General features: G+C 39.1%; 1 protein-coding gene across 22 annotated transcripts in view; it reads right to left on the bottom strand.

The window, feature by feature from the left end:
• Nucleotides 1-13,623, bottom strand: part of BCAS3 (BCAS3 microtubule associated cell migration factor) — a 487,145-nt gene that overhangs the window by 240,844 nt on the left and 232,678 nt on the right. For 11 of the 22 annotated variants that reach the window (XM_071219333.1, XM_053930625.2, XM_053930623.2 and 8 more), the window contains 2 exons: nucleotides 12,261-12,457; nucleotides 7,908-8,035 (listed from right to left, as the gene is read on the bottom strand). In XM_071219333.1, the coding sequence (XP_071075434.1) occupies nucleotides 7,908-8,035; nucleotides 12,261-12,457 (325 nt within the window). Of the gene's footprint in view, nucleotides 1-1,466; nucleotides 2,937-7,907; nucleotides 8,036-12,260; nucleotides 12,458-13,623 lie in introns of those variants that run through there. The other 11 variants (XM_024573300.4, XM_045182544.3, XM_071219340.1 and 8 more) reach the window with 2 other exon arrangements.

Genomic DNA, 13,623 nt, shown 5'->3' on the forward strand with positions numbered 1-13,623 from the left:
TCTAAGGTCCAGGGGCCGCACCACGAACCACTGGTGGGTGTGTTCATGTGCGTGTGCATGGGGACGTGAAGAACCTAGAACAGCCCATACGTTAACCTGATAGATTTCAAAACTTCCTAAAAAGCTATAGTAATTCAAACAGTATGACACCGGTGTAAAGACAGAGTATAAATCAATGGAACAGAATAGAGGATCCAGAAAAAATAGGGTTTTTAAAAAGGCAGCTGAGATTCACTGCGGGGGCGGGGGGGAAGGCACATCTTTTGCTTTTTTAATTCTCACCCAAGAATATGTTTCTCAATGATTTGACACACAGAGAAAGAGAGAGAGAGAGAGAGAGAGAGAGAGAGAGAGAGGTGAGACAGAAACATTGATTGGCTGCCTCTGTATGTGCCCTGACAAGGGATCAAACCCACAGCCTAGGTATGTGCCTGACTGGGAATTGAACCTGCAATCTTTTGGTGCATGGGACAACACTCCAACCAAATGAGCCACCCAGCCAAGGCAAGGCATGTCTTTCTGATAGTGCTGGAGCAACTGGCTATCTGTATGGAAGAAACTAACCTTTGATCCTTGCCTCATATCACAGTAAAAAATAATTTGAAAAAGATTGTAGAGATAAACACAATGGCCAAAACTATACAATAACTAGAAAAAAGCATCAATTCAAGACTGAAAGGGAAAAATTTTAATAAAAAGCATAAAGGAAAAACAATGGAAAAACTGGACTTCTGTTTGTCAAAATCACCAATAAGAAAGTGAAAAGGCAATAAAATGAAAGGAAATAGTTTCAAAATTATAACAGACATGCATCCAGAATATTTAAAGAACACCTGAAATTCAAAACAGACAACCGACCCAATAAAAATTAATGAAAGACTTCATAAATTCATTACAAAATAAGATATTCGAATGACCAGTAAGAATACAGGGTAAGGCAAAACTAGGTTTACACTTGTTCATAGGGAAAATAATACAATAATTAATAAATAATAATACAAGAATGAGCTCTGTTTTGTATACTCACAACTGTAAACCTCATTTTGCCCCACCTATATTCAAGGAGCTCAGTATCAGTATACATTGGAGAAAAGCAAATTAAAGTCACAATGCATATTCACTGGAATGACTCACGCATTGCTTTTTTAAGATTTTATTTATTTTTAGAGAAAGAGGAAAGGAGGGAGAAAGAGAGGGAGAGAGATATCAATGTGTGAGAGAGAAACATCAATCGGTTGCCTCACACTCCCAACCAGGACCTGGCCTGCAACCCAGGTACATGCCCTGACTGGGAATCTAACAGTGACCTTTCAGTTCACAGGACAACACCCAACCCAATGAGCCACACCAGTCAGTACTCACACATTGCTGTTAAGAGTGAAAACTGGTATAATCATTTTGGAAAACTTTCTTGGCAGTTCCTAATAAAACTAAACATACGCCAACTTTGTGAGACAACAATTCCTAGGTTTTTGCCCAAAAGATATGAGTGCATATGTTAAAAAAAAAGACATACAGGAAAGTTTAAAGCAGCTTTATTCATAATAAGCCTGAAACTGTAAATAACAGGACAATGGATACATAAACTGTGTTATATTCACACTGCACTGCAATATTTTTAAAAAATGAACTAGTGACACGTGTGACACCTGGATGAGTCTCAGAAACATTAAGCTGAGTAAAAGAAGCCAGACCCAAAAGAGTAAGTACAGAGTGGTTTCATTGACATGAAGTTCAGTGTAGACAAAGCTAATCTGTGATGATAAAAGTCGGAGCGGTAACCTCTGGTCAGAGGCTGAGCTGGATGGCGGGGGCATAAGGGAACTTTCAGGGATGATAAAGATACTCTAACTTTGATCTGGATGGTGATTACATGGATACAAAAATTCAAGCTGTATGATTAAGATATGTGCATGCTTGTTAATATGTAAATTATATCCTAACATTTAAAAATTCTTCAAAGGTGATCCAAAGCACACACTTGATCAATTTTTTTAGCTGGAAGGGGATTTGGGGACAACCTACTTCGATCCCTCATTTTATGGAAGAAAGCCTTGAGCTCTGAAGCAATATGCCAAACAGACAGTTACAGGCAGAGCTGAGACTAGAACCAATGATTCAAAAGTTACTACTCACGATTCTTTCCACTACTCTTAGCTTAAAACAAGACTTTTCCCAGGAACAATTATTTTCACTTTGATTATTTGCTTTAGCTTCTCTCTGACAGTTTCCAACAATATCCAGGGGACTCTCGTGAGCTCTGGTTCCGACGAGCTGCCCGGGTGAGGTCCCGGGCTGCTCTTTAATTGCTCGCTCGGCTTCCATATTCAGCGGAGAGAGGCTCTTTGTTTGTTTCTAAGTTTATAGATGACACCTATGAGCCTAGGCCTCTCGGGCTCTTGGACACAATTTAAAATAGTGTGGCACTAACAGTTTGACACTAATGTCACTAAGACAAATGGAATTCCCGGTTCAGACTTAAACAAATTCTAATACTGCCCCCAATATTGTCCCTCTGCCACCGCAGTCTCGGGCAACAGACTACATAAGTAGTCCGGCCTTGTATTAAAGATACAGTAATAAAGGTACAAAAAAGAAAAGCTGGGCCTTTTAGCCAAAAAGTCCCATGTAAATATGTGCTGCTGTGCTATATCAACAGTAGGGAAAATTCCATCAATTCCTTCTGAAAATGCTCAGGAAAGACATAAAGTCACGACAAGGACCTGGCGCTTGCAATAGAGAAAGCAAAGGCAAGGTTTTAGTTGACACAAAGATTTATTCAAAGAAGCAATGTGTCATCAGAAAAAACTTTCCCAACAGCTTCTTCTACTTCTGTTTACAGTTTCTTCGTCTTCAAGTGGGACAATCATTTGTTTCTTAATTGTGCTGAGCTAAATTTTTCCACACTGTTAAGCTGAATTTCATCTTCTAACATCCTATAAATATTAGAAAGAAGAATGAGAGGAAGATTTAAATCAGAAGGAGAGAGCTGTGGCTAAGCACTTTCCTGTCAGGCGAATCAGGTCTTTTCCCATGTTCTTAAACTTATGTTTCATTTAATAAAGACAGTACGTTTCCATTAGATTAGAGATGAAATAATGCACAAACTTCCTCATTTCTAACAAAAACGCCAATCTTAATACCCGAGTTTGAACATTTACCAAATATTTCAAGTATAGATACTGTCAGAATAAAAGCACTGACCTCCTTTCCCCCGTCTCAGGGACTGTTCACAGGTCAAGACTAAGCCTTCTTTCAATTTCACCCTCGTCCATAATCCTCTTACTGATCCCACAGAGGCTGTGAATAGCCAAGGTACAAGAATGCTTGCAGTTTTCGACACCTTATAATCACAAAGGCTATTTGGAACTCTATTAAATGAAAACCACATCACTTATTCAAAGAAACACTTCAGTATTTCTAAAGAAAACATGTCCTTCATATCTAGAAATTATTTTAGGCAATAATTTGTCCACATCCCAGCCAAAAAAAAAAGGGGGGGGGGAGTGAAACAAATTTTTGCATAGGTTTCAGCAAAAGTTCAAGACCATGATTATAATGTCATGGCTTCTGTCACCCAGCTTCAGTTTTAAAATCATGGAGCTCAGTGGCCTCACCACAGTGTACTGAACAAATGATGTTTCTTAAAAAATCTCTTTGCTTCTTACCACGAGCATCTCCTGCGTCTCTGGTGGCTTTAAGATACAGTAAATGAGTTTGCCTACCTCAGATTGGAATGGCAACTGTAGACATTCGTTTCCAGAGATAGAATCGTTAGGAATAGTCCCCCCCTAGTGCATCAGGAAAATTTCCGTAAGCTAAATGCATGCCTCTATAAGAATGTCCCTCCGGCAGATATTTGCTGAAATAATCTCCTTGTTGCCTGCCCTATCACACTTCTCTGGTAAGTGTTCCTTGTTTTTTAAAGGTCTGATGCCCTGAATGCCAAATCCATAAAGCAGGGACAAATAACTACCATAATTTTTTTCATATATTATTTTCTTCAGTAAACAAGTTACTGTAATACTGGGAAAAACTGGGTGCTGAAAAACTGTCTCCTGAATTAATTTCATAGACATTATTCAGATTACTTCAATTGTAGAACAAAAACAATACTTCTCTTGGGTCAAGAACAACAACACCACGTCTACAAGTCTGTCCCCGGTTATCAAAAAGCTTGGTGCACCGCTACAAACCTATGTAAGGACGCCTGCGCTAAAGGGTAAGAACTCTTTTCCTTGTCTGTCACAGTGTCCCTTCTCCTGTTGTCCCCTTCCTCAGGAATGTATGTAAATGCTGTTCCCACCATTTCTAGTGACATTTTCTCTATAAAATGCTCTTCTTTAGTAGAGATTGACAAAGATGTCTGCTCTTCACACAAGCCAGGAATAAATTTGTCCTTAAATCTCAGTTGCTTTGAGTTCTATACTAGTAAACACCAGTTTCCGTTGTAAAACTACAAACCAGCACAAACCAACCTCAGATAAGCCAGACCCAAGACGCTCCGTGTGGGTGACTCAAAAGCAACCAGCTTTAAGTTATCCACTGGGTGCAGCCTACGTGGTTTGGAACAAGAACATCAGTCACCAAAGGGGGAAACAAGGCTTCAACGGGACTCCGACAGCTCTCTTTTTACTTTCTTGTCAGGGGCCCTCCACCTTTATCAAAAGACATGACAGACAATGGGAAGAAACAAAGGGTGAGCGATCCCCGCGTGCTTTGTCTAGAAGCACTGCCTGTAATTCAGAGACACCGATGTTAACTTTAATCAGCTGGACACAGGAAAATGGAACAGTTCCTTCAAATCCCGCTTGTTCTGGGTGGCTTGTGTGTAATGGTAAAACCCTATGAAGTCCGTTTCCAGGAGGGTCTTCTCCTTAGTCAAGAAGGGAACATCTCACAATGATCTAAATTCAAAATCTTAGGATACTGTCCTTCTGAATCACCAAGATCATGTTATGTGAATAACACCTACTTATTAAGCAGATACAAATCTGCTGCATCTAAAAACCACATTATTTATATTGAGAAATAAGAAGCTGCTCCGGAGGCACCTAAATGCACAGAATTTATGCTGTACCTAAGCCAGCTAAGTTAATGACTTAAAGACATATATTTTAGGAAAGGTGTCCTATGGGAAGGAGTAGTGAAGCACACATATACTACACGATCAAGAAACTGTGGGCAAAGAATTTCTTCACCCAAGTGGCACAACTCTGCTGATCTCTTCTTGTTTCAACAGAACAACATGCCCAGGTTAATGCACAGATATCTAAAGGATAACATGCAGAGTCAAGGCTTAAATAAAATATCTTCACTTTGAAAATTGTTACAATCAAAAGGTTTATTCTAATCACATTAAAGTTTTAAATTCTATGTCTCTGAGAAGTGAGTGTTATGAAAATTTTATCACCATTAGTTTAGACAGAAAGAGCAAGAGTTCTCACTAGAACGGAGGGATAGCTATGAAACGTGCCTCGGGAACAACTAACAAGATAACCCACTTCGCGGTACATATGGCGTGAAGGTGATACAAAGCAATGCAGCCCCACCAGAGGGGGCGCCACACTGGTCACAGCTCTAAGCAAAGGTAATCAAAACTCCAAATAAGCATGTTCATAATATGCAGCTGATTCCAATGCAGGGGGGTCAGAGTCAGGGAAGCACTTCCTGGTTCAGGAGCAATTAAAAAAATGTATTAAGACTCTTTTTAATAGAAGAACCTCAAACAGAATTTTCCCATCAACTTCTCCTAAAGAATCCAAACCATTTAGCCTCTATCCATCATGTTAAACATCAATAGAAAAGTAAGTCTGTTACATCAGTAGTCCTACCAAATAAAGTAGATAAAGTTTCCCCAACAAAGCATTATTCACTCACTTAAAAAACGTGTGGAACAAAAGGGGTCCAAACCATTTGAGAGGCAGAGAGTTAAGCATAAAAGTCCAATTCCTCACCTACGGGGTTTCTTTAGCTCAAGGTTAGAGAAAGCAGCACAACCTTTCATTGCTCTGGCTGTCTTCCAGAAAGGAACTATGGCTCTCTAGAATGAAAAGAGTCCTAGAAAACTAACAATAGAGCTTAGTCACCAAGAATTCCTTTCTCTCCTCAGAAGATCGGTGCTTCCAGGAAGAAGCTCAGAGGTGTAGAACAACACCCTAGAAACTCCTACAGTGTGTCTCCGCTGGAAATAAAGTCAGTTGATGGCAAAGATCTAATTCCTTATTCTAACATCAACTTTAAAACTCTTCTTGCAGCAGAGTCAAATAAAACTATGTTTCTAATAGTTCACTGAAGTTCCTCTCTATGGCAGGAGATAACTACAAAGAGCTAAAACGAAAATAGTACTACAGGATAAATATGGAGTATTTTATTACCTCAGCCTACAGCACTGAATATAGCAACTTTTAGTAACATATGTACATGGTAGCTGCTTCAGTTACATGCATTGCACTTGACTGGTAGCTAGTCAGATGACTCTAAAACATTAATAATGGGGCAGTTTAACCATGTTAAAAAACCCAACAAAGCCTACGACTGTAATCTTGAATAAAATACTAAAATACATCATTTCCAGGATTCACAATTGTAAATGATAATTCCAGATGAGCAGCATCTGTTAGCATTCTCAGACTGACACTACCAAGAAGATTTATTAAGTCACCTATCTCAATATCTCATTCAATGCCAGGAAGCAAGGAGAGAGAGAGACGCATTTTAGTGCTTATTTCCAAGGAATGGCTGTGGTTGCCAAGTTAAGTTGGAGGATCAGAATGAGCCCTCGAAAGTTAAGAGTCTACATTAAAAGTGAAGGCACCGCCCTGGATGGGGATAGCTCAGTCAGACATGAGGTGCAATCCACAGACCAAAATAAATAAGTAAATAAGTAAATAAGTAAATAAATAAGTAAAATTATTTTAAAAGTCGGAAAGGGAAGAAAACATACAATAGCCATTAGCTTTCAAACTTCAAAATCCATCCAAAGACAGAATCAGAAACAGAAGTTTTGGTCTTTGAAAAGTGACCTTCACAAATCAGTTTTGTGTTTGTTTCCATTTTCTTTCACAGTTTAAGCCTCAATCAAATCAGCAGTCTCTGGGGACTTAAAAATTGCTGTAGATTAAAATCCTCTCTGACTCAACTGTCCTACTAATGCCAAATATTTAATAGTTCTACTTGTAAGAGACTTTTGTTGACGAAACCCTGCTGCGTGCTATCTTCAGATGCTCCACAGCTGCGCCCTAATAGAAAGCATCACTGTCCTGATTTTCTTTATCACTACGTTCGGAGACGAGAAAATTATTACGAACAGTTCTATATTTGGCTGAGCTGGCAGAAAGCAGTTTACAATACTAATGTAGCAAGCATCACCTAACAAAGGCAGAGATCTACTTCCAGGTACTAATGATACATATTCATGGCTTGGTTCCAAGGATAGGAAGTTAATAACTGTGATAGATAGACTAGAGTTAAGTTAATGAATTTCTAAACTTTATGCTTTCAATAATAAAACCATTTAAGCTTTAGCGTTTGGACTCTCTACTTCCACAGATCAGGCACTTTGATACTCAACAGGTTGAGTAAATTGAATCCATATATTGTATTTACGTTCTCTGTCAAGGTTGCTTCTCCACGTTTGAGAGATCAAAGGCAAAGCAGTCATCAACCCTGTAGCCTTCAATACTGCGTTCATTACATTTAATCAAGTGCCAACTCCACTGCATCATTCACCAACCTTAACCATATTTAAATGCATGGCACTGTTTAGGAACAAATGTAGGCATAGTATTGTTTTAAAACATACACACACATCCTAAAACAAAACCAAACAAAAAAAAGAGAGAAAGGCAAAAAATTATCATTCTTTACACTGTGCAAGAAGAGAAATTAAAAATGCACAGAACTACCCAATGAACATGTTGGAGGTGGTTTTCTACCTGAGGCAGCATCAATCACGGTGGAAATTCCCCTTCGATCAGAGACCGGACGGGATGACCCTGGCATGCTGACTGGGTCAGAGCGGACCGGCTGGATCCTGCAATGCAATTTAATTTAATTCACATATGTTACTGGCATCAAAACTGTCGCTTGCTGCAACAGACCTTAAATCAGAAATGCTGGAATAGCCCAATCCATTAAAGAACCATTCATTCTAAAATAGGCAGACAGGAGAGCTGCAGTCCTAACTCTCACACAAGGCTAAAGCACAGCAAAACCTGTTCTACACGCTGGACCCCCGCTTCTCTTCGAATGAATGTTATTCAACACATGTTAGGTAAAGGACTGAAAAATTGACGTTAATTTAAAGAAATAAATTAACTGGAGGGAGGGAGTACAAGGGGAACTAAATGGTACTAGAAAAGAATATAATAAAGGAATCTGTTTTAAAAATGAGAAATACATTACGTAGAATGGGAGAGGAAACAAAATACTTCATAGTGAGACTTCCAGCTTTTGCAAGGGGCAAACATGAAGAGTTTTGAGAATCCTCTAATTCGTCAATAGTGCAATAGTGGTCAATGCCTCCTATAAAAGGCAGCAATACTAGATACACATATTTAGTAACTCCCTTAAAATCCTCAACGAACATATGCGCAGCATAACAAAATTGTGTTGGGTTGTGACTGCCAGAGGTTTAGGTAGGGCCGCTATATCTGAGTTACTGCCATAAAGTTACCAATTAGCATGTAAGAATCAATTAGAATCTCAGCAAAACTGCAATTTATTACATACAGTCTCAAGTTCCTTGTGCATGCTAAATCTATAAATACCAAGGGTCTCTTTCCGCCTGTAGTATTATGAACATAAAAATGTCTGTATGACTAAAAGATCGGAACATCCCTAGCAACTTAGAAGAATAAAATCCTGTTACAACAATGTATGCATGCATTTTGGAAATTTGTTTATTCAGCAAATATTTGCTGAATATTAATCATGTATCACTGTTACTCTAGGGACAAGCAGAAACAGGACATGAAATGTGTGGATACAGTACAGCACAGGACACTCGTAAGTGCTGCGAAAGAAAAGGTACCGTGTGAAAATGGAGCAGGTAATAAAAGCTCAGAATGATGAGGGGGAGGAAAGAATGAATGGTCTCCAGCAGACTGAGAAGATGCTGTGGAGCTGTAATGGGACCGCACACAGTAAGGGGGTATGTACACAGGCAGAAGTACAGAAGTGTCCCTTAAGCACAAAACTAGAACATCAAACCCTCAGACCTGTGACAGCGTGACAAATGCAGGGCGCTGTGAGGACCAGGACTTGGCTGAAGTCTAGAGTTCATCGTGGATATTGGTGGAAGAGAAGAGGCTGATAAGCACCACGGGACAGATTATATTGTAGAAGCCTGAAATGCTAAGTATGGACGACAGAAAAGGAGCAGTTACTGAAAGCACGGTTTAAATGTATGAGTATTCGTTTTGTGAAAGAAAGAAATGGGAGGGAGGTGAAGGACAATCCATTTGATCTAGCATTAGAAGTGAGAAATGTTGACGTACCAATACTGGTCACTGCTTTAGTGGGCAATAGGATGTATTCATTCACCTCAGCTTATTTTTCTAAACTAGTCATGGTAATCCCATCTTCTCATGGCAGAAACTAACTAGCTCTGGGGTGGGCAGGCCTAAGCAAATCGGGGCCAGTGAGAAAAGAGGAAGCGTTTACTTGAAATTTCTGCAAAAGATGTTTTCTGGTTCTAAAGAGAAACCAGAAAAGAAGCTAGCCTGTTAGATATGGTCAGTTGAGGCAAAGTAAAGCACCCTCCTGGTCTGAACAACTTACGTGGGCTAGTGCACGGACTATTATTAATTCAACTTATAGCGCAGTTCCTACGCAATCTAGAGTTGGGAGTGAGGTGTGGGCGGTGCTATAGAAGAAACCAGACCGGCCAAGAACAGATGTGTTGAGCTGGGTGACATGCACACGGGTTGTGTTCTGTTACTCTTTGACTTTACATGTGTTCCTATGTTTGAGATTTTTTCACAAAAAAAGACAAAATAGAAACAAATTGGCAGGGGTGATGGAAGTGTCCTGAAATTAAACAGTGGGGATGTTGATTGCACTAAAAACCGTTGAACTGTACATGAATCTTTATGGGGTTTTTTGTTTGTTTTTATTTATTTAGTCTATTCGTTTATTTTTAACTGAATGTACTGAGGAGACATTGGTTAATAAAATTACATAGGTTTCAAGTGTACAACTCTACAATACATCATCTGTATACTGTATTGTGTGTTCACCACCCCAAGGAATTTTATTAAGCACATAATTCTTAGTCACATCTCTTAGGGTACAGGACAGGGTCCTGGGTCAGTTGAGAAAAAAAAAAAAAATCCAAACAAAGCGTCACAATTTAAAGGAGAAGGTAAGGCCAACAGCCACAGTGCCATTGTGCCTAAAAAATGGAGAAGAAACAGGTGAGGAGCTGGGATAGAGGACACTAAGCGGAATAGAGAGAATATAAAGAGCTGGCTTTCCAATAGGATGATGGACTGGACATGGTACCAAACAGGGCACTTAAAATTAAAATGATGTGGGACTAATCTGAATTTCCCATAAAACTGTGCTCTAATGGGGGTTGAGGTCTTAATCAAGGGCTTACATGCTCAAATTTTAAAATATAACGTACTAGGCCAATCAAAAGAAATTTATAAACCTGCAACCCAACATGAAGATTTCTAAAGTTTATGTGTGTCCAACAAATAAGACAATATTTTAATCAAACATAAACAATTTAATGTCATTTTGATAACAAATAGTGGGAGCTCTTCAGTGTAGAAAAAGGAAGGCCCCTCAGGAAAATTCTGGGAGGGTTTCAGGAAAGTGGCACTGTCTGAAGAAGTTAGAGAGCTCTTAGACAAAGGACTGTGTCTTTTGTAAAGAAACACAAAGAAAGCTGGAGGAGGTCACAGGACAAGGGGACAGAGAGCTGTGTCCTCCAAAGAAAACAGACAGGGTCTTGTTATAGCAGCGGGTAACAGTCATCAGAAAAAAAAGAAACAGAGTCTTGTGAGAAGAGCAATGAAGAGAATAAACATAGTCTCACAGGTCATCTATTGTAAATGCCTTTGTGTAACATCTAGGTAACTGAATGACATAAACATGAATGATTACACATCATATCACTAAGTTGAGGACTAACTCAACTTGACCTTCTGAAAATGAATTGACTATCTAAGCTAGAACATATTGCACAACTGGCAACAGTGAAAATCGCTCTAGTACACACTGTATTGTCAACTATTGCCTGGCATCTTGGGGAAATTTTTAAAAAGTAGATGAAAATGTGCTAGAAAAATAAAAGGATAAGGAATGGAAGAAAGACATAAAATGCAAAGCAAACTAAAAAACACTAAAAAAGGTATTAAAGAAGACATATTCAACTATATAAATTATTCTTAAAAAAGGAAACATCCACCTCTACAACAGCTTTTGCTTTGTTATAAAGATTTGTTGGCAAATCAATGTTGGTAAAGAGACAGCTAAGAATACATTTCCAACATCTGAATGGGATACCTTTCTCCACAATTTTAAAAAACGGATGCAAGAAAAACTTCAGAGGGCTTTTTTAAGTACAATGAAAGATACGGCATAGAACTTTTTAAAAGGAGAAGACATGGAAAGGCAGATTATATTGCATTAAACTGAGCCCTTCATTGTCTGTTGTCCCCAAATGTGTCATCTTCGTGTAACAAATCAAACTGCTAAGCAAACCTGAATTGCAAAAGTCAAAAAATTTTCAGCTGCGCTAAAAAAAAGCACCTAATAAAAAAGCATACTTTGTAAGCCCTGTATTATGATTCTTACAAGTGGGGATCACAGAATATATAAAGATGAAAAACTCTAGGTGAATTTGTATCAGCACTTTCTTATCCAAAAACCTTTCACAGCCTGGAAGAAGAAATCTGCAGGATTAGGACAGATGTGTAGTTCAGCTGAAAGATGAAAGAGAAGGATCAGGACAGGAGGGTATCACCAGACTTGAGGCAATTAGGACTATGAGTGAGGCAGCACAAAGTGGCTTCAAAAGGTGTAACAAATGTAACATTTTGGGAAATGTAATCCAAAACACAAACATTTATTGGATACAATGAGACCCCACACAAGATTCCCGGTGAATGAGGAATCACAAATTACAGTGTGTGTATTCTGCAACGTGACACTGTGCCCAAAGGGGAAACATAAACACTGCTGATGATGCTCTTTACAAATGAACATATTATTCCAGTGAAATGACTCCCCTAGTTCTTATTTCTTACCTGAGACTATTGAGATCAAGATCATCTGTATCGAAATCCAGAAGGGGCTGTGGAGTATCACTTGGACCGTGAGACTGCAGCACAGATGAACTAGAAGAGATGACGGTGGTTTGGCCTGAGGGATGGATGGTTTTGAACTGGAACTGTGGGCCCATCCACAGCCGCCTATGGGGTCCAGTGTGCGTTACAATCTCTACCTGAAAGAGATCAGGAATCATGATTTAAATGTGCTATGACCTTTCAGAGCTTTTATAATACCCCCACCCCCTGAACACATTCTTCAAGAAGCCTATTTTAACCAAGGGAGAGCGGGACAGGGCTCCCACAGTCAAAGGTGATGATAATCACAGCCTACACAGATACTCACTATACCCCTCCTACAAGTTTTCACAAAGATAAACGAAAAATTTTGTGCATGTGTGTATATATATATATATATATATATATGCATACACACAAATACATAGTATGTAGGTATGCCTGCTGCCTGTCTCATAAAACCAGCATCAGCTCCCTAGAGACTGTCTTCTTCATTCATCCTAGACGTACTTACCACTCTGTGGGCCTGCACTGAACACTACACCTATAAACCCACAAGTTAAAAATAATTCCCTCATTGAGAATCAAGCTCCTGACAAGCTTGAAGTTGAACTATCCAAGGGGGAATAAAAAGATCTAAACTAATTTTCAACACCCAAAGCCCCATTTATTTCCACAATTAAATATTATAATATTTACTATACTGCCCTCAAAATACCCCATAATCCACTTTTAAATTAAGAGAGTATGACAAGTTTTCTGTCCGACTGGATTTGTCTTCAAAATACCATTACTTATTCAAAGTGTTTTCCCAACTATCACGAAGAGTGACACAGGTATTTTAAGGGCCCCAAAACAGTAAAACTACAATGTTTTATGAATTTCATGCTCAGAATAGTAGACACTGGGTAAAACTTGAACACAAATATATAATTTTATGAAAGAGCAACACGCATGAGAGACTAAACATCGCAAACCTTCGGTGAAAGACTGTCTCTCAGTGCCCTGTAGTTGCTGCGTCCATGTCTGTGCACACACTTGAGGGAACTGACTTCCCATGTGCATTCTCTCTGCCCTGGGTTCCTTTGTATTTAATCTCGGTTCTCTGATTGCAGTGATTCGTTCTTAACAAAACATAACTGAAAAGGTCCACAGAGTGCAGCTCTGTGTTTGAAAGTCCTGAAGGGCAAAACGAGCATCATGGTCTTCAAACACCGTTCACATTCCCACTCCTCACAGGGAGACGACTACTCAGATGTAGGACAGCGATTTCTCATTCAAGTGGTTGTATCCAGGAATGTGAATTAGGCCACAGATGAAGCAC

Source organism: Desmodus rotundus, chromosome 9, assembly GCF_022682495.2.
Source record: "Desmodus rotundus isolate HL8 chromosome 9, HLdesRot8A.1, whole genome shotgun sequence".
NCBI classification, from domain to species: Eukaryota; Metazoa; Chordata; class Mammalia; order Chiroptera; family Phyllostomidae; genus Desmodus; species Desmodus rotundus.